The 23,774-nt window shown below is 45.7% G+C and overlaps 1 protein-coding gene across 3 annotated transcripts in view; it reads right to left on the reverse strand.

Moving 5' to 3' along the window:
- Positions 1-23,774, reverse strand: part of EIF2AK1 (eukaryotic translation initiation factor 2 alpha kinase 1) — a 92,534-nt gene that overhangs the window by 50,192 nt on the left and 18,568 nt on the right. For all 3 annotated transcript variants that reach the window (XM_033962772.1, XM_033962771.1, XM_033962770.1), the window contains exons 3-6: positions 20,780-20,916; positions 13,537-13,574; positions 8,782-8,881; positions 8,010-8,090 (exon numbers count right to left, since the gene is read on the reverse strand). In XM_033962772.1, the coding sequence (XP_033818663.1) occupies positions 8,010-8,090; positions 8,782-8,881; positions 13,537-13,574; positions 20,780-20,916 (356 nt within the window). The remainder of the gene's footprint in view (positions 1-8,009; positions 8,091-8,781; positions 8,882-13,536; positions 13,575-20,779; positions 20,917-23,774) is intronic.

Here is a 23,774-nt window from a genome sequence, read left to right on the forward strand (position 1 = left end):
GGCCACCAATAAAGGGCGGGTGGGCGGGGAAAAAGCCGCCCTGGAGGACCGTGAAAAAACCAAGTCCTCCAAGGTCCCGGCTTTAAGACCTCCTCCAGCGCCGCCCACTCTCTCATTCTGCCCTATCACACTCCTGCCTTTTGGTGCGCGTCCCTCCCCTCACTAATTAACTTCCCATTCCAACTCCCCCCCCCCCCCGCTCCTACCCTATCGCGGGCTACATAGGGCTCCCAGCCCCGTGTTACCCTTAGCCCGTCGAGACGAGCTCTCGGGCTACTCTTAACAATTATCTCTTCCTCTAAGAGATTACACGTGCCTAACCCACGCCTTCTTGAATTCAGATACAGTCTCAGTCTCCACCACATCCTCCAGGAGACTGTTCCACATATCTACCACCCTTTCTGAGCCTATCAACTCTTCTACAAAACTGTATTTGGTTTATCTCCGAGCTACCTCAACCCTTACTTCAACCTGAATTGTAACAATAAGAACTCTCGCAGCAGAATCCATCTATTCGCCTACCCCTCCCTAAAACTATGCCACCTCAAAAGGTTCCTCGACAAAACCTTCACCTTCCAGGCGGCCAAACAGAACCTATGGCTAGCCCAAATTGTGCTCGAGGCCCCCACCTACCTCGACTTCAGAAAACTACTCAAAACTCACTTATTCCACGGACAGACCCCCTAATCCCTTTCTTCCACTTCTCTCATCCCATCCACCAATGATCTGAACTCTCCTCTTACTCCTTCTTATTGTTCATTACCAACCTGTTAACTCCAAGGACTTTTATATTCCTTTCATGTTTAACTTAACGACTTTGTTGCTTGTAAACCTGATTAATTGATGTGAACCGCCTAGAACTCCCTGGGTATGGCGGTATACAAAAATAAAGTTATTATTATTATGTTATTAACTTCATCCTATGCCCTTTCATTCCAATGCTTCCTTTCAAATGAGACTGGACTCATGCGCATTTACACCACAAAGGTTATTTAAACATCTTTATCATATCTCCCCTCTCCCGCCTTTCTTCTAAAGTATAAGGAGAAATTAGGTTCTTACCTGCTAATTTACTTTCTTTTAGCTTCTCCAGACCAGTAGAGGTTAATCTTTACAAATGGGTATATATCCAATCATGACCAGCAGATGGAGACTGAAAACAAAACTGTGGGACAGTATATAATATACTCCCATCTCTATTTACATCAGTCTGCTGAATAGCCAAGCAGAACTAAGAACTGGAAAACAGAAAGAAAACAATACTCCGAACAGGAGTAACAAATAACATACCCAAATGCTGTTGGAAAATGCAGAGGAGAAATACCAGAAGGAAAATGTCCCCACAGCTCGCCAGCTAAGCCAGCCGAGCCACAGCCGCTGTTCTTTAATTCTCCCCGGCCCTAGAAAAATACTAGAACCCGCAGCAAAAACCAAAAACTGCCCGCGAAACAGCCCCAACAACAACAACAACAGACAGGGTGGGGACCTCTACTGGTCTGGAGAAGCTAAAAGAAAGTAAATTAGCAGGTAAGAACCTAATTTCTCCTTCTTTAGCACTCTCCAGACCAGTAGAGGTTAATCTTTACGAATGGGACGTACCAAAGCAGTCCCTCACACGGGCGGGACCCCCGAAGGGCTGACACCAGAACACATACACCGAACACCGCGTCCTGACGCGCCAGAACATCTACCCGAAAGAGTCTGACAAAGGAATACAAGGAAGACCAAACCGCAGCCTTACAAATGTCCACTGGAGGCACGAGCGACGACTCAGCCCAAGAAGTCGCCTGACCCCGAGTAGAATGAGCTTTGAGAAACTCCGGAACGGGCTGCTGCCCCAGAAGAGAAGCGGAAGCAATAGTCTCCTTGATCTAGCATGCAATAGTAGCCCTAGAAGCGCCAGCCCCCCTAAGAGGACCAGTCAGAAGGACAAAGAGATGATTTTATTTCCTGATCTCCTGGGTCCGTTGCACATAAGAGCGAAGGACCCGACCAACATCCAACTTGCTCAGCTGTCTTTGCTCAGAAGAGCCCTCCCAACTACCCAAGACCGGGAGGACCACAGATTGATTGACATGAAAAGGAAAAACTACTTTCGGCAGAAAAGGAAGGAACAGGCCTCAAGACAACCTGCTCCCTAGAAAACTCCAAGAAGGGAGCCCTACAAGAGAAAACCTGTAGCTCAGAAACACACCTAGCGGAAGAAATGTCCACCAAAAAGACCGTCTTTAGAGTAAGGTCCTTCAAAGAGCAGCCGCCCAACGGTTCGAAGGGCGGGTGCATCAGAATAGAGAGAACCAGACTGAGATTCCAAGAGGGAATAGAGGACCGCACGGGAGGCCTGAGCACCTTGGCCGCCCGCAAAAAGCGAATCACATCAGGAATGGCTGTCAAACGCTGACCCGTCACAAACCCCCGAAAGGCTGACAAGGCCACAAGCTGAACCCGGAGAGAAGCCGAAGCCAGGCCTCTATCCAGGCCATCTTGCAAGAACTCTAGGATATTAGGCACAGAAACGCGAAGAGAGACCACTCCCCGCACCTGGCACCACCCATCAAAGAAGTGCCAAATCCACACAGAAGCCTGAGAGGTAGAAAGCCTCCAGGACCCCAAGAGTGTAGAAATCACCCTATCTGAATACCCCTTCTTACCAAGGCGACCCCTTTCAAAAGCCAAGACGGGTCGAACATGGGAATGGGACCCTGCGTCAGAAGGTCATCCAAGGGAGGCAGAGGAAGAGGATCCGCCACCAGAGTGTCACCAGATCTGCGTATCACGGATGCCGAGGCCAATCTGGAGCCACCAGAACCACCAGACCCGGATGGCGAACAATGCGGAGAAGAACTCTGCCCACTAATGGCCACGGAGGGAACATGCACAACAGCCCCTCTGTTGGCCATGGTTGAACCAGAGCATCCAGACCCTCGGCCAGTCCATCCCTGCGACGACTGAAGAAGCGGAACACCTCGGCATTGCCACTCGTGGCCGTCAGGTCCATCAGGGACTGACCCCAAGCCTGCATTATCAACTGAAGAGCCACAGGGCTGAGACACCACTCTCTGCTATCTAAGATGTGACTGAGGAAGTTCGCCTGAACATTCTCCACCCCGGCCATGTGAGAGGCCGAGAGGTCCAGAAGGCGTGACTCCGCCCCAAAGCATGAGCCGAGCCGCCTCCTCCGCCACCTGAGCGCTCTTGGTGCCTCAACGATTGACATAAGCCACCGCTGTGGCATTGTCAGACCGGACTCTGACCGACTTGCCCATCAAGAGGGAGTGGAAGGCTAACAGCGCCAGAGGGACGGCTCTGGTCTCCAACATGTTGATCGACCAGGACGCCTCCTCCATGGACCAGGTGCCCTGAGCTGAGTGACCTAGACACTGAGCCCCCCCATCCGAGGAGACTGGCATCCGTGAGAAGCACCGTCCACTGCGATAGATCCAGACTCATCCTCTGGACCAGATGAGAGGTCTGGAGCAACCAAAGAAGACTGCAGCGCGCCAAGCCTCGCAGAGGGACAGGGACCTCCAAACTGAGCCTCTGGGGTGACCATCTACAGAGCAGAGCATACTGAAGAGACACATGTGGGCCCGCGCCCACCTCACAACATCCAGGAACGCTGCCATCAACCCCAAGACTTGGAGGAAATCCTGCGCCTGAGGACACCGGGACGCCAAAAGAAGGCGAATCTGAGATTGCAATTTGCTTACCCGGGCCTCTGGAAGGAAGACCTTCCCCAAGGAGGTGTCGAACAGAACCCCAAGGTACTCCAGATGCTGAGCGGGGACCAACCGACTCTTGGAAAGGTTGACCACCCAGCCCAGTGACCGAAGAAACTCAACCACCCGAGCCGTAACTCGGGCGCTCTCCTGCAACGACTTCGCCCGAAACAACCAGTCATCCTAGAAGGGGAGCACCAGAATGCCCTCTGACTGCAATGCCGCCGTGACGACCACCATCAACTTGGCGAACGTCCGGGGAGTCATGGCCAGGCCCAAGGGAAGCACACAGAACTGATAGTGCAGACCCAATATAGCAAAGCAAAGAAAGAGCTGAGGAGAGGCCCGAATGGAAACAGGCAAGTAGGCCAGAGCGAGAAAAGTCAGGAACTCCCCCGGCTGAACCGCCAGAAGGACAGACTGCAGTGTGTCCATGCGAATAAAAGGGAATTCTGAGAGTCCTGTTGACCTCAGTTTAAACCAAGGATGGGCCGAAAGGTCCCCTCCCTTTAGGGCCCCATAAAGGAAATGGCGTACCAGCCAATACCGCACTCCTGAGGGGACACTGGACAACTGCTTTGAGATCTAGCAAGCGCTGAAGGGTCTGGCGAAAGGCTAGCGTCTCCCATGCCACCTGACATGGAGAGGCTAGATATGATCCGGCAGAGAGCGGGCAAAATTCAAGTACATAACCGTCCCGCACCACCACCAGGACCCACTGATCAGACGTGATCTTGGCCTACTTGGTAAACAAGTTGCGAAGCCGGGCACCCACGGGAACCAAAGGGGGCGCCGGCAAAGAGACATTGCGCAGGACGGGCAGCAGGGGAACTGGGGGGGAACTCCCAGCCCCCCGACGGGCCCCCTGAAAAGACTGCATGCGCTAAGCCAACCAACCCCGGGGAAAAACCGGAAGCCTGGAAAGAAGCAGTCCCATGCCCCAGGCGAAACTTGCGAAATTCCCGCAGACGCCCCCGGGCAATGCCAACCCGAGATGCCGGGCGGGCACGGTCCTCAGGCAGACGGGGCACCTCAGAGTCCGTCAGAGTCTGAACCACCGGATCTAAGTCCTCTCTAAACAAAAAACAACCCCCGAAAGGGAAATTTTGGGAAGTTCAGTTTTGGACGCGGCAACCGCCGACCAAGCGCAAAGCCACAAGGTACAGCGTGCGGCCACCAAAAGTCCCAGACTTAGCAGCACCAAGTCACAAAGAACAACCGAGAGGAACGAGGCAGTCATCTCAAACTTCACCACCTCCTGATCCACTAAGGACCAGTCATCAGACTCACGATCCAGGACATGCTCAGACCACCGAAACACGGTGCGAGCCACCAGCCCTACACAAATAGCCGCCTGGACCCCTAAGGCAGAGACATCAAAGTTATACTTAAGAAGTGTCTCTAACGTACGCTCCTCAGAGACCCTAAGAGCAGAACCGTCCATAACAGGCACGGTATGCCGCTTAGGAAGTGCCGAGACCACTGCGTCCCCCATTGGCGAAATTAAGGTAGCCCTATCCCCCTCCGGGATGGGATACCCATGAGCCAAGGCGCACACCAAACGAAATGGCACCCGTAGGCCACTGCGCCAACACAAAATCCCGAAAATCCTGACGCACAGGAAAAGAGCGGGAAACAGGACAGACCCCCTGAAGCAAAGGGGCCCCCATACACAGGGTCTCCGGTGGCGCAACTTCAAAAATGCAGCACCAAGGAGACCTGCTACATCAGGTCTAAAAGCTCATCCCTCTGAATAAAAAGTGCACCACAGACGCATCTGCTCTGGAAGACGGGAAACCCGCCGCCCCGCTGCCAGCGGGCGTCCCCTCTAGAGGATCCTGGAAGCTCGCCAAAGCAGCCAGGTCCTCAACCATGCCAACACGCTCCTCCGACCACCAATTCGCAATCCAAGCCCCCCCGCGGGCGCTTGGATGAGGGAGGAGGAAGAGGGGACGCCAAACGAAAAGAGGGAGGCAAAGCCATAGGGGGCGCGGAGGGAAACCACCCCCGAAACCCCCCAGGTGCACGTGGGACCCCCAATTGTCTGCACAAAGAAAGAAATTAAATTGGGGACAAAAAACCCCTGGAGGTCCCCAGGGACTCCCTGCCCCAGCAGGGGTCCCTGCTGAAACCTGCCCCTGTGTTTGCAATACAGGGGGAAGGTCACTTGAGGTTGCAGACAAAATGGAGGGGCCAGACAGAGAAAATGGCGAAGTTCCCGCCAAAAATGCTCCCTCCATGGCCTGTAGCGGCTGAGAAGGCTGAACAGTCCCAGCCGCTAAAACAGGCAAGTCGGCATCAGCTGTCAAAAAATCAGCTGAGAGGGAATCCTTCGGGGATTCCCTCCGTGGGCGGTTGGGGAAGACCGGGCTTCCCCCCTGCTCCCAGCCGACTCGCGAGGCACCATTGGCGGGGAGCTCTGGGCGCCTGCAGCCGCTGCCGACGGAGCTCCCCGGGCCAAACTACCAATTTCAGTCCGGCCGCGAGTGCCTCGCGGCTGGACCTAATTGTGTCCCACTCCCCCGGAGAAGGGCATAATTGCTCCATATGCGATCTAGCTAGAAACAAAATGCCGGTTAGAAGAAAAAATACAGTAAAAAACATTAAACTGACAGGGAAGCAACCCTGCAGACCGGCACTACCTCAGGATTTTTTTTTTTTTACAGAACAGACTCCACAGGCTCTCGAAGCAATATGCCTTGCTTGATTTAGGGGGCAAGGCTTACTGCTGAGGCTCCTCTAAAAAAATGTGGGGAGGTGGAGGAAGTGGGGGGAGGTACCCCGCTCGAGACCCACCGGGTTTGACACCCCCGAGGTCGGACGGACCCCCAAACAGGGCCCGCCCAAGCTCCGTCCGGCCAAAAACAGGGACTAGAAACCCCCTAAACAAATTCCAACAGCCCTACCAAGGGAGATGGGTACAGATCACTCAACACCTGCTGGAGACTGAAAGAAGACTGATGTAAATAGAGAAGGGAGTATATTATATACTGTCCCACAGTTTTGTTTTCAGTCTCCACCTGCTGGTCATGATTGGATATATACCCATTCGTAAAGATTAACCTCTACTGGTCTGGAGAGTGCTAAAGAATATTGAGATCTTTAATTCTTTCCTCTTATGCCTTATGACGAAGACCATGCACCATTTTAATAGCCTTCCTCTGGACTTCATCCTTTTTATATCTTTTTAAAGGTGTGGTCTCCAGAACTGTACACAATATTATAAATGAGGTCTCACCAGAGTCTTATACAGAGGCATCAATACCTCCTTTTTCCTACTGGCCATACCTCTTCCTATACACCCAATCATTCTAGCTTTCGCCGTCACCTTTTCAACCTGTTTGGCTACCTTAAGATCATCACATACAATCACACCCAAGACCTGCTCTTCTGTCATGTACATTAAGTTCTTCACCCCCTAAACTGTACCGTTCTTTTGGGGTTTTGCAGTCAAATGCATGACCTTGCATTTCTTAGCATTAAATTTTAGCTGCCAAATTTCAAACCATTCTTCAAGCTTCACTAGGTCTTTCTTCATGTTATTCACACTATTCGGGGTGTCTACTCTATTGCAGATTTTGGTATCATCTGCAAAGAGGCAAATCTTACCTGAAAGCCCTTCAGCAATATCACTTATAAAAATGTGAAAAAGAACAGGCCCAAGAACAGAACCTTGAGGCACACCACTGGTAACATCCCTTTCCTCAGAGCGATTTCCATTAACCACTACCTTCTGTCGTCTTCCACTCAAACAGTTCTTGATCCAGCCCGTCATTTTGGGGCCCATCCCTAGGGGACTCAATTTATTTATTAGACTTATGTTCATAAGTTTATCCCAGATCTTAATCTTATTTAGCAGTATAATGGGCGATTGGTGTACCTATCACTAGAAGAGCCCCATTTAGGTGAGATATACCCCCTGTTCCAAATTGTATATAAATTACATGTTTCTCCTTTTTTTCTAAATTTCCAAAAACACATTTTTCCTTTTTACTAATATTCCTGCATCTGCTTTGGGCTCTCCGTTTAAACAGGGACCAATTTTCACTCTCAACTATCCCATTTTAAATCTTCTTTCTTCTAACTTAGTCATAACAATTTAGACAGTCAACAAACCACTATTAATTTTAGAACTAAGTGTATGTCCATCCCAAGCTTGGCTGGTAGTTGCCACTATTGAGGAACTGATGAAGACAGCCTCCTTCCAAACAATATGAACATTAAGAAAGGATCATAGTTTTGTCAGTGAACTTATAAGCCCCAAAGCCTCCCAACAACCATGTACTGTACCTTTATGCAATCCTTTTTTGTTGCCTTCTTAATCAAAATTCTTTTAATAGCATAGAGCTGGCCATCCAGTTTGTTCCTGACCTAAAAATACAAGGAGAATATGTAAAACACAAAAGGGCTCATTTATTTTAGTAAATGCTTATGGCATTAATGCATATTATCCACCACAGGGGCCATAGGAATAAAATGGACCCTGCCACAGACAGCATGGGTTTACTGTCAATACCCTCTACACTGTACTAGCAGTTTTACTAATATCACAAACTGTTAAAAAGAAGGTAGAGCTAATTTAAAACCAAATCATTTATTATTGAAGAACAGACTCAGATATAACTTTCCCTTGTGTAATGCCCCACAAAAGAGGCTTACTTAAGGGGGGAAAGCCAAATGGATCAATTTAATAGTTCTCAGCACATGAAACCTTATTAGTGATGGCATTTCAAATATATAAAATCAAAATACATAAATCTGGGAATAACATATACATGCCCAAACAAGTGTTTGGACTGATCAGTAGGGATATTTACTACAATTATGTAATGGATAAAACATTCACAGGCTATTTTAGAACCAAGGACTTTGGGTATAGTGAATCCACCAGATAATTCACTTCTATGGAGCTACGTGCATCAAAGAAGGAGAATCATATTCTTTCTCCGATATCAATTACACAAAGTAAGTGGAAATATTTACACATAGACTATTGTCTGACATTAATAATTGCTTTAATAAATCTAATTGTTAAAAAATTTGAAATTTATAAAAAGATTACCTTATATACTTTCCCATATCCACCTTTACCAAGCTGTGCAATTTCTTCAAATTCACTTAAGTAGCGGGAGGTATGAGCTTCCAAGAACACCATCCTTTTCCTAGCAAAAAACAAACAAAACTCAAAAAAATGCATCCAAAATTGACTATGTAAACAAAATGTACATTGGTACCATATATCATTTATCAGAACAGAAGTAATCCTAGGTACTCTAATAAACTTCACAAACAAAACATCTCCTGAGAACAAATGCTTCTATATCCTTATTCCCAAAGAATAAAGCATGTGCATGCGCGAACCAGAATGGCCTGCGCTGCTCCCGACGTTCATCGAGTTCCTATGAGCAATGAGAGCCGCGCGGGCCATTCAGCGTGGCTCTCTGCACTAGAAAATGCTAGTGTGGTTTCGTAGAAGAGGGAGATAGCGAATAGCTAGATAACTCTAAAATTGTCATCTGCCAGGACCTCTGAAAACCCCCAAATATAAAAGATAAGAACATAAGAATTGCGGCTGCTGGGTCAGATCAGCGGTCCATCGTGTCCAGCAGTCTGCTCCTGCAGCGGCCCCTAGGTCAAGGACCTGAGCCCTAACTGAGTCTAGCCTTACCTGTGTACATTCTGGTCTAGCAGGAACTTGTCTAACTTTGTCTTGAATCCCTGGAGGGTGTTTTCCCCTACAACGTTTGTACGGAATCTATCCCTTTTTAACTTTAGAGAGTGCCCTCTCGTTCTCCCTACCTTGGAGAGGGTGAACAACCTGTCTTTATCTACTAAGTCTATTCCCTTCAGTATCTTGAATGTTTCAATCATATCCCCTCTCAGTCTCTTCTTTTCAAGGGAGATGAGGCCCAGTTTCTATAATCTCTCGCTGTCACTCTTCCCTGGACCCTTTCGAGTAGTACCGTATCTTTCTTCAAGTACGGCGACCAGTGCTGGACGCAGTATTCCAGGTGGGGTTGCACCATGGCCCGGTACAGTGGCATGATAACCTTCTCCGATCTGTTCGTGATCCCTTTCTTAATCATTTCAAGCATTTTGTTCACTCTTTTTGCCATCGCCTCTGCACATTGCGCGGACGGCTTCATCGACTTGTCAACCAGTACTCCCAAGTCTCTTTCCTGGGGGGTGTCTCCAAGTACTGCACCAGACATCCTGTATTCGGGTACAAGTTTTTGTTACCGACATGCATCACCTTACACTTATCCACTTCAAACTTCATTTGCCATGACGCGGCCCATTTCTCGAGCGTGTTTATGCCCTGTTGCAGGTCTTTGCAATCCTCCTGCGTCTTCACTACTCTGAATAACTTCGTATTATCTGCAAATTTAATCACTTCGCTCGTCGTTCCAATTTCCAGGTCATTTATAAATATGTTGAAGACGTTGGGAAGCGGGGGGAATCCAATTGGTGGACGATGAAGGGAAAATTAAGTCTTTTGCTGCGTTATGTCAAGAATTTGGCCTCCCTCAAGCTGATGGCTTTGCTTACATGCAAATTCAACACTATATCACTTCTCTGCCTCCCGGCCATTTGACAGCCTCTTGTCAGGAGCTTTTATCCACGGCTTTTACTCTTGGATCTCAGCTTCCTGTTCCTCTTAAATTTCACCATAGACATTTGAAGGATGAATCCCCCCTGATTGACCATATCAGATTGAGGGATGCTTGGGCTTTCTGTAACATTACCTGATGATGTTATCCTTTGTGCTGTACGTAAATTGCCTGCTTATCGCAAATATGCTACCTTTTGGGAACAACACTATAAATTGGTTTTGTGCTTGTATATTTCACCTAAAAGAGCTCACCTCACGGGGTTTTCAGCCTTTTCTGCCTGTCCTCACTATGATGCTCCTGATGCTGGCTTGGGACATATGTTCTAGACTTGTCCTATTATTCAGTCCTTTTGGGAAGCTCTTTTTCTTTTTGTAGAAAGTATTTGGAATGTTGTTCTCCAAAGTTCCCCTTTGTTTCTTTTTGGTGTCCCTATTCACTTTGCCCCTCGAAGACCGGGGACTGCGGCATTTCTTCTGTGGACTGTGGTGATAGCCCTCAAGTGTAGCTTGCTTAAGTGGCTGGAAGCGGAGAGACCTGACTTTTCCCTCTGGCGCTGCTGCCTGATTACACTATTGATGTGGGAACGCAGGGATGTGCACGACTTTTCTTCCCTGCCTGGCCGGATTTTTCAACATACCTGGGAGCCTTTTTGGAACACTATGACTCCGGTGGCAAGTAGCCGCCTCCTGAACTGTTGACTTGGACTACCTTTTACACCTGTTGTCTGATTTGCATGTACTTGCCTTTTTATTTGATTGGTTCATTTAGGCGGGCTTGAAGGAGGACTGGGGATTGGGGTGGGTTGGGGAGGGTTGGTGGGGTGGAAAGTTGTGTTCCTTCTACATGTACCATATTCTTGGGCGGTGGTTTATTCTTTGTTTATTTGCTTGTTCCTTTTGCTGTTCATTGTTGGGGAACACGTGGGGTCTGTGGGGGTTTGGCAGTGGGGGTAGTTGTATTATGTTGGGTTTTGTGCTGTTGTAAAGTGAGCTTATTTTTTGTGCTGCCTTGTACTTCTGTATCATCCCTTGCTAAGCTCAATAAAATATATTTGACAATAAATATGTTGAAGAACATAGGCCCAAGTACCAAACCCTGCGGCACTCCACTGGTGACGCTTTTCCAGTCCGAGTATTGTCCATTTACTCTTGCAATTTTTCGACCTTGTCAAACGCCTTCTAAAAATCCAGATATATAATGTTGACTGGGTCACCTTTGTCTATCTGCCTGTTAACTCTCTCAAAGAAGTGCAGCAAATTTGTCAAGCAAGATCTTCTTTTGCTGAAGCCATGCTGGCTGGTCCTCATCAGATTGTGTCCATCAAGGTGGTCAACGATGTGGTCCTTTATCAGCGCCTCTACCATCTTTCCTGGTACCAAGGTCAGACTCACCGGCCTATAGCTTCCCAGATCTCCCCTCAAACCTTTCTTGAAAATCGGTGTAACATTCACCACTTTCCAGTCTTCCAGAATCCTTCCCGATTTGATTGACAGATTGGTTATTAGTTGAAGCAGTTCAGCTATAACCCCTTTCAATTCCTTGATTACCCTCGAATGGATGCCATCCGGTCCAGGGGATTTGTCGTTTTTAAGCCTGTCAATCTGCCTGTACACCTCTTCTAGACTGACCATCAGTGTGCTTTGTGTTTTTTAAAATTTTGTGGTTACCATTATGCATTATATATTAATAAGATTATATTGTGTGTATATGAAAAATGAATGGAAGAAATTGCATTACAATTAGTACTATTATTATGAGGGTGGGGTCAGGGGCAGAGCTTGGGCGGGTCAGGGGTGGAAAATATCAGCATTGTGTAGAGGCTCTGAGATGGCAAGTTTTTGATAATATTAAAGTTGGATGGGAGGGTGGTAACCTGGAGAGATTTCTTAACTTTAGAGAACAGAGATGGATTTTCAAATTAAATACCGTTATTCCCTTCAGTTTGAATGCAGAACTTGAGTGGATGACGTTGCTATGAATGTGTGTGGGCTTTGTGGATAAGACTCTGATTGGTGAAATGTGAGAGTGTGTATAAAGAGGGAGATCTAAGACGCCGCAGCCATTTTAGACCTGCATGGAGATAATGGTGTATAATCTGTAAATGGTGAGTGAGTGGTTTCAGTCTATGTTGTAGTATATATGGTCTAAATTCTTGTGATTTGATTTCTGCTCTGAATATTTCAAAGTAATTTGTCTGTGCAACCCTGCTGAGTCACAAAGGTGATCCTGAATATATGCTTTAGCTAGGAGTATATATGGTTTAGCTAGGAAGCTTAATATATGCTTTAGCCCATGGGAGAGAGGTCTCAAGGACAAGACCTCCACAGGGAAACCTTTTCTAGTTGTGGGCTGGAAGAGAGCTCTGGAAGAGAAGAGAAAGTGTCCAAGAGTGCCAAGGTGACGGCTGACAGAGGTTTCCAGAGAGAGAGACTGGCAGGGCGAGAAGCCTGCTATATGGATTTTAGACTTGGATGTTCAAGGTGTTGGCTAAGGTAAGCCCAACTTATTATACTGAGGACTGTGGAATATCTTCATGGGACTATTTATTTATTTAATTTGTTTTCTATCCTGTCCTCCCCAAAGAGCTCAGGACGGGTTACAGGTTAACATACATAATATATAGTTAACAGGTTACAATATGCCATAGTTACAGTACAAGGTTGGTTTATTTTGTACATTTTTATCCTAACTCTTATTTGAATGGAGAAACTGCTTCCCCTGAGCCTGTGAAGGAACAGGCTCAGAATAAACAAAAGCCTTTGCTTATACTTTACACGAGTGTTTATGCTATTTGCATTTGAGCGTGCACAGAGTCCAGGAAAACCCAGACTGGACTATCACAAAGAGTTAATTGCACCTATGCTAACTGTGAAAAATCAAAATGCAACATAAGGAATTTTTCTGTTTGGTCACTGAAGGAGATATGCATGGCATGCCTCCAACAGTTACTACACAACTTTCCATGCATTCATTTTACTGTTAAAGTGTAGTAAATGCAAAAAAAAACAACCCACACATCAGTAAGAGGGCCTCTAAGTTATAGTTCAATTTAAAAAAATAGAAACCTCCAACTTGTATAGTAACTTATTTCTATAGCGATGTGAAACAGAATTTATGTGGCAGCACAACAAGAAACAAAGGACAATAGGTATGTCATATAATCCTGATTAATACACTTAGCTGAAAACATTAAATATTCATACTTGCTTAGTTCTGTGTAAAGTTTCCCATTCGTGAGCTCCTATAAAACAAAACAGATTTGTCAATATCTTTACTCAACAAAATTGTTCTTTCATTGCTTAATTAACCATAAAAAGAGAAATAGAGAAAAACTCAAACTGACAACAAAAATCAAAGTTAAGTGCTTTAAATGGATGTTAAAGATAAAATCCATTTACAAATATGTCAATCCTGATACCCATTTACAAGCTCTTCATCAAGTCCAATAGCTTCATGTCTGGTTCCTTAAAAGACTACTACACTCAATGCATTACAGAGGAGCCATATCTAACTAATCCATGAGAAAAATACCGTCATACATTAAAACACTTTACTGCACATCTAATTATGGAGATACAGTAAAAGTAACAAGAATGGACTTTCCAATTGATTTTGTTTAATTGCTTAAATTCTTAATTTCTACAGAAAAGAAGATGAAATTTAATCAAGCCTGCTAATTTCCTTTCTTTTAGTCTGGCTGCAGCATCCTGACTGCTGGGTTGTATCCCTATCCTACCAGCAGATGGAGGTAGAGAAAACTGACTTTCCCCAGTGACATCACCAGTATAGAGACTGGTGTTCTGTGGAAAACTCCAGTATGCCTCTTCCAAAACAGCAGAAAGTACTATACGTATATCATATCCAGGGCTCCATCAAACCATTGCAGCAATAATTACAAAAAAAAAACAAACCCTGACAATATATTTTAACATCACTAGAGAAGACCAGGATCCTTCTGAGTCCTTTAAACCAAAGTCTTCTAAGGGAGGGTCTTGGGATAGTGCAGCTCGACCAGAGGAAATGAAATTAAGGAAGATGAAATTAAGTTACACCTTTATAGTGTCCAGACTGCACTATTTTGACTACTGGGATGTACCTAAGTAGAAACTCACTGTCTAGCACAGGGGTAGGGAACGCCGGTCCTTGAGAGCCGTATTCCAGTCAGGTTTTCAGGATTTCCCCAATGAATATGCATGAGATCTATTTGTATGCACTGCTTTCAATGCATATTCACTGGGGAAATCCTGAAAACCCGACTGGAATACGGCTCTCAAGGACCGGTGTTCCCTACCCCTGGTCTAGCACATCTGATCTGTAATGTTTCACAAAAGAATGGAACAAAGACCCAAGTCACCACCCGACAGGACAGGTAGCTAGTACTATTTATTATTTTTAAAGCACTACCAGACACTCAACACTGTACAACAAACATGCAAGAGACGGTCCCTGCTCAAAGAGCTTACAATCTAAATATGACAGACATACAGGACAAAGTGATTTATACATGCACCTGAATATTGTCTTTGCCAACATCAGGAGGTTCACCCTGCCTGATGGCAAAAGCTACTGCTTCCAGGACCACTGCCTAATTCCTGGTGCTTCCCTGCTTGTTAATATAAGCCACTACTCTCGCACTGTCTGCTATAGTGACTGGTCAAAAGCGCGCCGACAACCGAGTGCGGACAACTGAGCGCAGGGCTTAATTGCGCCGAAGAAAACCCGTATTTTAAAGGGCTCTGATGGGGGCAGTTGGGGGGACCCCCCCCACTCTACTTAATAGGGATCGCGCTGCCTCACGTTGCCATGTTGGGGGGTGTGGGGGTGTAACCCCCCACATTATACTGAAAACTTAACTTTTTCCCTAAAAAACAGGGAAAAAGTTAAGTTTCCAGTATAATGAGGGGGGTTACAACCCCCCAAACCCACCACAACCCCAGCGTGATCTCTATTAAGTAAAGTGAGGGGGTTCCCCGCCAACCCCCCCCCCCGTTGGAGCCCTTTAAAATATGGTTTTTCTTCGGCGCGATGAAGTCCTGCGCTCAGTTGTCTGTGCGCCTTTGTCCTCGCACCCTTTAGACTATGAACCGTCTGCTATAATTTGGAACTGAGACACCACCAGGGCTAATTGAACTGATTGAGTCTCCAGGAAGAACATGAACCAAGATGTCACCAGGAGAGACCAATACCCCTATGCCACTCTGCCCAAGCAGTGAGTGCCCCAGATGAGACCCAATTGTTGGTCATTAACATCCAACTGGCCCTAGCCTGTATAGCTGGGAACCAGGTGCACTAGCCTCAAAACCTACCATCTGCTAGGGGTCTCAAAGTCTCTCCTTGAGGGCCGCAATCCAGTCGGGTTTTCAGGATTTACCCAATGAATATGCATGAGATCTATTGGGGAAATCCTGAAAACCCGACTGGACTGCGGCCCTCAAGGAGGGACTTTGAGATCCCTGTGCTAGATGTAGAGAAAATACTGGAGCTTTTCACATAGTGCTATCCCTTACACCTGTGATGTCACTGGGAAAAGTCAGTTGACAGTTGGATTGTATTCTCTTCCTACCAGCATATGAAGGTAGAGAAAAGATGCTGCAGCCTGGAAGTTAAGGGAAAAGAAAATACTTTCATGAAAAGGCGGTTAATAAATCCACTGGGCAGCCAAGTGAGAAACTGGCTGAAAAGAAGAACTAAAATCCCCCATTAACACTACTTAGTAACACTAGGTACATTTAAAATCTGATTATTTATGTATTTCTGACCCAAAAGTAGAACTTTCCAAACCTAGACTATGAATATTGCCTTGGCAATATTTTAAAACAGGGGTTTCCTAACTTTTTCTGGGGCACCCCAAATACCATGTAGCCGAAGCCAAGAAGTCCTACTTTGCCTCAGAAACAGACAACCCATACTTTCAACATCAAGAAACTGTTCCAACTAATGCAAGCAACTACTACCCCCCAAGACAAGGTTTAGCAGCCACCAACACTCAAACCAATGCCCAAGAGACTACTACTACTTCCAAGACAAATTAAGAGCATAATCAGCAAAATATTAAATACTATACACTCAAAGATCCAATCTGACTCCACTGGCATGGATCACTGCATAATAGACCAAATCTGGAGCATCTTCGAACCACTCACTCCAGATGAAGTGCTCCCCCAAATAAACAAACTTTCTACCAAAAGCAGCACAGTAGACAAAATGTCCATCACTCTTATACTCCCATATCCCTAATGTACTCACTCACTGGCTGACCTCACTGACTAACAACCTCTTACGAAATGGGCCAGCTGCCCACCCAAATGGGTCACATTGCTCTCAAACCCATCCAAAATAGTCAAGAGGCTGACCTATCCTCATTCTCCAATTTCAGACCCATAGCTAGAATACCTTTACTCACCATACTTCTTGAAAAACACTGGTTTGTACAAAACTCACAGCCTACCTAGACAAATTCTCCTGCCTATATCCCTTTCAGTATGGTTTCAGGCCCCAACAAAGCACAGAACTACTATTACTCACTCTAACCACCAAAAACAAACAGATGCTTAGCAAGAGGCATCAATCAATCCTCCTCCAGTTCGACATATCACCTGCGTTTAATTCTGTCGATCATGAGCTCCTACTGAACAAACTCAATGAGTTAGGTCTGATTTGAACTGTCCTAAACTGGTTCAAGGAATTCCTAACAAACAGAGAACACTGTGTATGGAAAGATGGCACCTTCTCCCAAAGCTGGAAAGCAGTCTGTGGAGTACCTCAGGGTCCTCACTCTCACCAGTACTCTTCAACGTTTTTATGAGCACCCTGGGCAACCTCACCTTCAGCGAAGGCAAATGTCTGCTATCCTATACAGACGACATATTCCTCTTAATCCCACTTTATACAACATTAATGAGGTCTCCAATAAAGTTTCCAAAGGCATGAAAATAATTTACTCCCAGGGCAATCTCCAACAAACTAAAACTAAACACCACCTAAACCAAGCTTCTTTGGTTCCACAATGCCACACAATCGGCACCCAAGGGCCTAATCCTGCCCTCTGGTGCGACACTAAACGTGGAGAAGACCTCCAAAGTGCTTGGAATCCTGCTCGACTCCACACTTTCCCACAAATCCCAAATATCCAACTTCTAGGGAAAAAAAAACTTTCTACAGCCTAAAGCAACTGAGACTGATCAAACCTTACTTCTATAGCCACCACTTTGAAATTCTGGTTCAAATGCTATTCCTAGCACAACCTCCTCCCAAACGTACAATCTCCAATTGATTCAGAACACTGCAATCGGGCTGATATTCGGCTTAAAAAATATACACCCTGTCTCTGCATACTATGCTTCACTAGCTGCCTATAAATTCCTGAATCTTGTTTATACCATACATTAAACACCAACTCACCAGTGCAGACAATCCACTTGTTCTTCAACTCCCTCTTCACCTCAACCAGGATCAACAACACTCACAAGCTGATCATCTCCTCATCCAAGGGAGTGAAATACAAGCGAATGTTCAACACCCTTTTCACATACATTGCTTCAAGAACCTGGAATGCCCTTCCAACATCCATAAGAACAGAACTGAACTAACTCATCTTCAAGAAAAAAGACTGAAAACGTACCTATTTTGATAAATTCCTTTCAACTCGGTAATTCTGCCCTCTTTCCATGACAATGTAACAGTCCTCTTCCCCTCTTGCAACAATGTAACCTTCCTCTATAATGTGTTATAACTTTTCCCCCTATTGTAACAGTTTAACTTTCTACTAGGGTGCAGAGACGAGCGACAAAACTGGTGAAGGGTATGGAGAGACTGGAATATGAGGATAGACTTATAACACTAGGATTGTTCTCCCTTGAGAAAAGGAGACTGCGTGGGGATATGATCGAGACCTTCAAAATACTGAAAGGAATCGACAAAATAGAGCAGAGAAGATTATTTACACTGTCCAATTTGACACGGACTAGAGGACATGTAATGAAGCTAAGGGGGGGCAAGTTCAGGACTAATATCAGGAAGTTCTGCTTCACTCAGAGGGTGGTTGACGCCTGGAATGCCCTCCCAGAGGAGATTATTGCAGAATCGACCGTCCTAGGCTTCAAGAGCAAACTAGATGCATATCTCCTTAAGAGAGGCATATAAAGATATGGTGGACTATAAATTACGCCAGGTGTACACCTGGCAGGGCCTCCGCGTGTGCGGATCGCCGGACTTGATGGACCGAAGGTCTGATCCGGAGATGGCAGTTCTTATGTTCTTATGTTCTTATGTACAACATGATGTAACCTTTCTCCCCATGATGCTGCATGGGCCTCGTCTTGTAAATCGCCTTGAAAATGTACTGGATACGTGCAATTAAGAAATCCTGATTAGATTAGAGTTTTTTATTATTATATCTGAAAATTATGAATATAAAAAACAATCCAATCAAACAGACCCACATGAATGGAAAAGTAACATAAGGGAAAAATCATAATCATACAACACAGGAAACAAACAATACATCATGTAATAAAAGTCCACAATATAGAGGAGTTAAACACAAAAAGAAAAACTTCATAATAAAAAAGAAAAAGAAAGATGGTTTTCTGCATAAACGTTTTAGTCGTTATTTCAATAACACTCTTATCCACTGGTCAATGTGCAGGGGAGAGTGTGACACAGTGGTTAAAGCCAAAAAATTTTAAAAAAAAATGTACTGTATATTAGTTTAACAGAAAAACCCCATTCATACCAAATCAATATCAAAATAGACAGAAAAATAATAAATAAATAAATAAAAAACCCAGAGAAAAACAAGCCTCATACATGGGCAGCCGGAACTACACAGTACCCTAAGCCACCCGTATCATCACTGGTCTGAAAAAAACTCCATACATATATATTCAGTCAATCTTTCATTTTGTTTCATACACTAATTTAAAAAATGTATTTCTGTCATATTCATCACTATGTATGAGCAAAGGGTTAATTCTGCATAAAACAAATTGCAATGGCTACAGCCACGAGCAAAAAGATTATATCAATTTCATATTCATGCATGTGAAGGCTTTGGCACACTTATCTTGAAAAACGCTTCTCTCAGAGCAGGTAATTTCTTCATCCGTTAGTCTAGAATGCTTATTTCTATTCCCGACAGAAAGCACTTCTGTTTCGCCCTCTCAGGGCTACTTCAGAGGAAAAAAATCTTTTATCTGTAAAGTTTACTCAGCATTGCTCTCTCCAAACGCTTTCACACAGCAAACAAGCAGGAATGGCACCCCTCAAAACTAATATACAATATAAGTTTTCTTTTTTAATTTTTTGGCTTGACATATAACACTGTACCCTTGTATTTATTGGTTTTATCACAACACTGTGGTTAAAGCTACAGCCTCAGGACCCTGGGGTTTTGGGTTCAAACCCATGATGCTCCTTGTGACCCTGAGCAAGTCACTTAATCCCCCCATTGTTCCAGGTATATTAGATAGAATGTGAGCCCGCCAGGATAGACAGGGAAAAATGCTTATGTACCTGAATAAATTCATTTAAACCGTTTTGAGCTCTTCTGGGAGAATGGTATAGAAAAATGAATGAATAAATAAATAAAAATGCCCTCTGCGGATCCAACACCTTCTCTTCCTTCCCTCCAGATCCAGCCCTCAACCATCAGCCCTGCAGGCCCAGCACCCTCTTCTCCATCCAGTTTTCAGCTCCTCTTATCTCACGGGTCCAAAAGTATCAGCACAACCCTTCCCAGGTCCAGCAGCAGCAACCCCTCTCCAACAGCAACATGTGCAGCACTACAGCACCTTCTCCCTTTATGGCAGCAGCACTCACTCTCCCCTCTCTCCCCTGCAGGTCCAGCAGCATCAGCCACCCCCCACCCTTACAAGTCTAGTAGCACACCACCCCTTTTGAACAGCGACCCCTCTCCCCGTAGAAGCAGCGTCTTCCACCCCCCACTGTGTTATTCATACTTCTGGAGCTTCAGAGACCCCATTGCCAAATCACACAGGCCTACTGTGGGGATCCTTCTCCGCTGGAGTCCCTCCCTTCAGAGGAAACTTCCTGTAATGAGGACTTTAAGCTTCCTGCTTCCAGAACAAAATAATTCATTTTTACATCATGATTCTGTATCCTCAGTTTTAAAGCATTAATCTGGAGACACAAGGCCTACCCTAATATGTGCTAACCATCCCTACACACTTCAGGGTAAACTGATGAAGAATGCTGAGGTTGAATGTTAAACTGTGTATGGGGGGGGGGGAGGGGGAAGAGAATGGCCTTGTCCTCAAGGGTAACGTGCCAATCACTCTGGTATAAGTTGCAAATAAATGTTCAAGGCTTATAAGCCCTAAGTGGACAGGGACAGACTGAGCCAGAAGCCCAGAAATTAGGCTCCCCGGCTCTAAACAATTAAAGAACATACTTTACAAATATGAAAAACACAACATAAAAATTTACCTCAACGTGTATTTGATTTTTAGCTGCTTCAAGTAGTTTACTGATGGCCGTACTATGCTGCAATCTGACAGTACTAAATTCATCACTGGAGGCAAATGAAGACAGCAATCCCATTTTAGTCAAGGTTTGAGACAATACTGAAATGAAAGAAAATAAAAGGTCACGTTACATAGCCCTGATAAAGTTACAGCTCATCAGATAAAAACTGTTTCAGTTATGCGACGCAACCTGGTGCTTTCCCTAGTGAAAATAGGGAGGCCTGCATTTGTGTTTGGTGTATTGTACTGGATGTTTCTCCATCAAAGGTCAGGATAATGTCATCCAACAGTGTGGCTGCATTCCCCCTGTCAGCTTAGAGACATATTAAGAACAAACTAGGTACTATTTACTTGCAGTGGATCTCAAGTAGTAATTTCCCATCCAAGACACTTTTCTAATCATTAGAGCAGGGGTGTCAAAGTCCCTCCTTGAGGGCCGCAATCCAGTCAGGTTTTCAGGATTTCCCCAATAAATATGCATGAGATCTATTTGAATGCACTACTTTCATTGTATGCTAATAGATCTCATGCATATTCATTGGGGAAATCCTGAAAACCCGACTGGATTGCGGCCCTCGAGGAGGGACTTTGACACCCCTGCATTAGAGAAATAGCTGGACGTAGGATAAAGAGTGTTCCACAATGTCAGCAGATCAACGGATTGTGCACTTTGTAGAAAAAGTTAGTAAGTGGCAAGATTTTTTTTTCAGGCTGGACGGGCAAGAACTGTCTGGCCTGAAGAACAGGTTAGTTTGGAGGTTTGGGGTTTGTTAGCGCCGGGGGGGGGGGGCGGGTGCGTCTTCGGGCAGGAGGGATTGGACACCCTCCTGCCAGCAATCGGTAGTGTCGGGGTGGGAGGGAGATCGGTAATGTCGGGGGGGGGGGGCGGTTGGTAGTGTCGGGGGGGGGGGGGCATCCGATCGGACAGGTAGCAGGATGTAGCAGAAAGAACATGCTGCTGAGGACCATGGGCAGCTGCAGGGATTGCTATAACACCAGCGAAACTGCAGGCTGCCCTATTAGCCTTAAGGAGGTAAGAGTGGGAAAGCTGGGAGAGGCAAGAGCGGGCAAGCTGGGGGAGTGGGCAGCAGCTTTAAGGAGGTAAAAGCGGGCAAGCTGGGGGAGGCCTTTCTGACCGACCCTCCCCCCTCAAGCAGGAGCAGCAGCGGATGGCCAGCAAGAGGCAGCACTGCAGCTCTTGCTTTAGGAAGGCACGGGGAAAGGGTTGGCCATTGAATAGGGAGGCTGATTTTTAAAAAAATTGAATCGATTCACCTGATTCAAATCGGTGAATCAATTTGAATTGTGAATCGGGCAGCACTTCTGCCCAGTACTGGCCTTAGTTCTTCAATATATACCATTATTTTATGATTAGAGATCATCTGTGTTCACCCCACGCTTTTTTGAACTCTTGTCACAGTTTTCCTCTCCACCACCTCCCTTGGGAGTGCATTCCAGGCATCAACCACCTTCTCCGTAAAGAAGAATTTCTTAATATTACTCGAGTCTACCACCCATCAACCTCAGATTACGTCCTCTGGTTTTATCATTTTCCTTTCTCTGGAAAAGATTTTGTTCTACGTTAATACCTTTCAAGTATTTGAATGTCTGAATCATATCTCCCCTGTCCCTCCTTTCCTACAGGGCAGTGGTCTCAAACTCAACCCCTTTGCAGGTTACCACCCTAAGATGCTCCTTCCTGCCTACAGTCTCCTACAACTCCCTGGCCTCTACTGACCTCAATCCTACCCTACCTGTCTCCAATCCCATTCCAGCCGACAGATCCTGGACCGTCTTTGAGCTTGTTTCCGAATCACAAGTCTCCAAACTCTGCCTCAAACTAAAAACTTGCAAATGTACCTTGGATCCTTTCCCCTCCTACCTATTCGAGAATATCTCTACACAGGCCATCGCTTCCCTCACCAAACTTATAAACTCTGCCCTAACATCGGGCCTTTTCTCCTCCGAAATGGGACATATTGCACTGACCCCTCTACTGAAAAAGACCGACCTTGACCCCCTCCATACCATCCAATTACCGTCCAATAGCAAATATCCCTCTCCTAACCAAGATATTAGAATCTATCATATCCACTCAACTCTCATCCTACCTAGAAAGGTTCTCTATTCTCCTACCCTACCAATTCGGCTTCAGACCCAACTTCAGCACCGAATCCCTATTGGCCTCACTAATCTCTAAGGTGCAACACCTCCATTCTCGCAACAAATTCTCTGTTCTTCTGCAGTTCGACCTCTCCACAGCTTTCGACGTCGTCCATCACGATATCCTAATCTTCCAACTCTCCGAAATAGGCATAAGCTCCACAGTCCTAGATTGGTTCTCGAAATTCCTACGCTTCCACTCCTACACCGTTAACGCAAACGGTACCTCATCTTCCCCCTGGAAGTCGATATGTGGAGTCCCGCAAGGCTCACTCCTCTCTCCTATCCTTTTCAACATCTACATGTTCTCTCTGAAACTCCTCCATCTATCCCCCCTATGCGGACGACATCCTCCTCCTCCTCGAGACCAATTCGAACCTCACTAACCTCGCTGTGAACATAGCCGCATGCATAATTAACCTCCAATCCTGGGCCCAATCTGTACAAATGAAGCTGAATGAATCCAAAACAAAATTACTTTGGCTCGGCCCAATATTAGATCATTTACCCACCTCCATCCCATTATCTTCCGGCCCCACTCTTCAGCTTGAGTTTTCAAGCAAAGTCCTGGGCATCATCATAGACTCCTCTCTCTCCTTCAATGATCACCTCAACTCCTTGGTAAAAAAAAATGCTTCTTTAGCCTTCACATGCTGAGGAAAGCGAGATCCTGCTTTCATCATTCTCACTTCGCCGTCCTTGTTCAATCCACCATCCTCTCTAGACTGGATTATTGCAACTCCATCTATATAAGCCTAACTAAGAAAAACCTCTATAGACTTCAGTTAATTCAG

The sequence above is a fragment of the Geotrypetes seraphini genome, chromosome 11, assembly GCF_902459505.1.
Source record: "Geotrypetes seraphini chromosome 11, aGeoSer1.1, whole genome shotgun sequence".
NCBI lineage: Eukaryota > Metazoa > Chordata > Amphibia > Gymnophiona > Dermophiidae > Geotrypetes > Geotrypetes seraphini.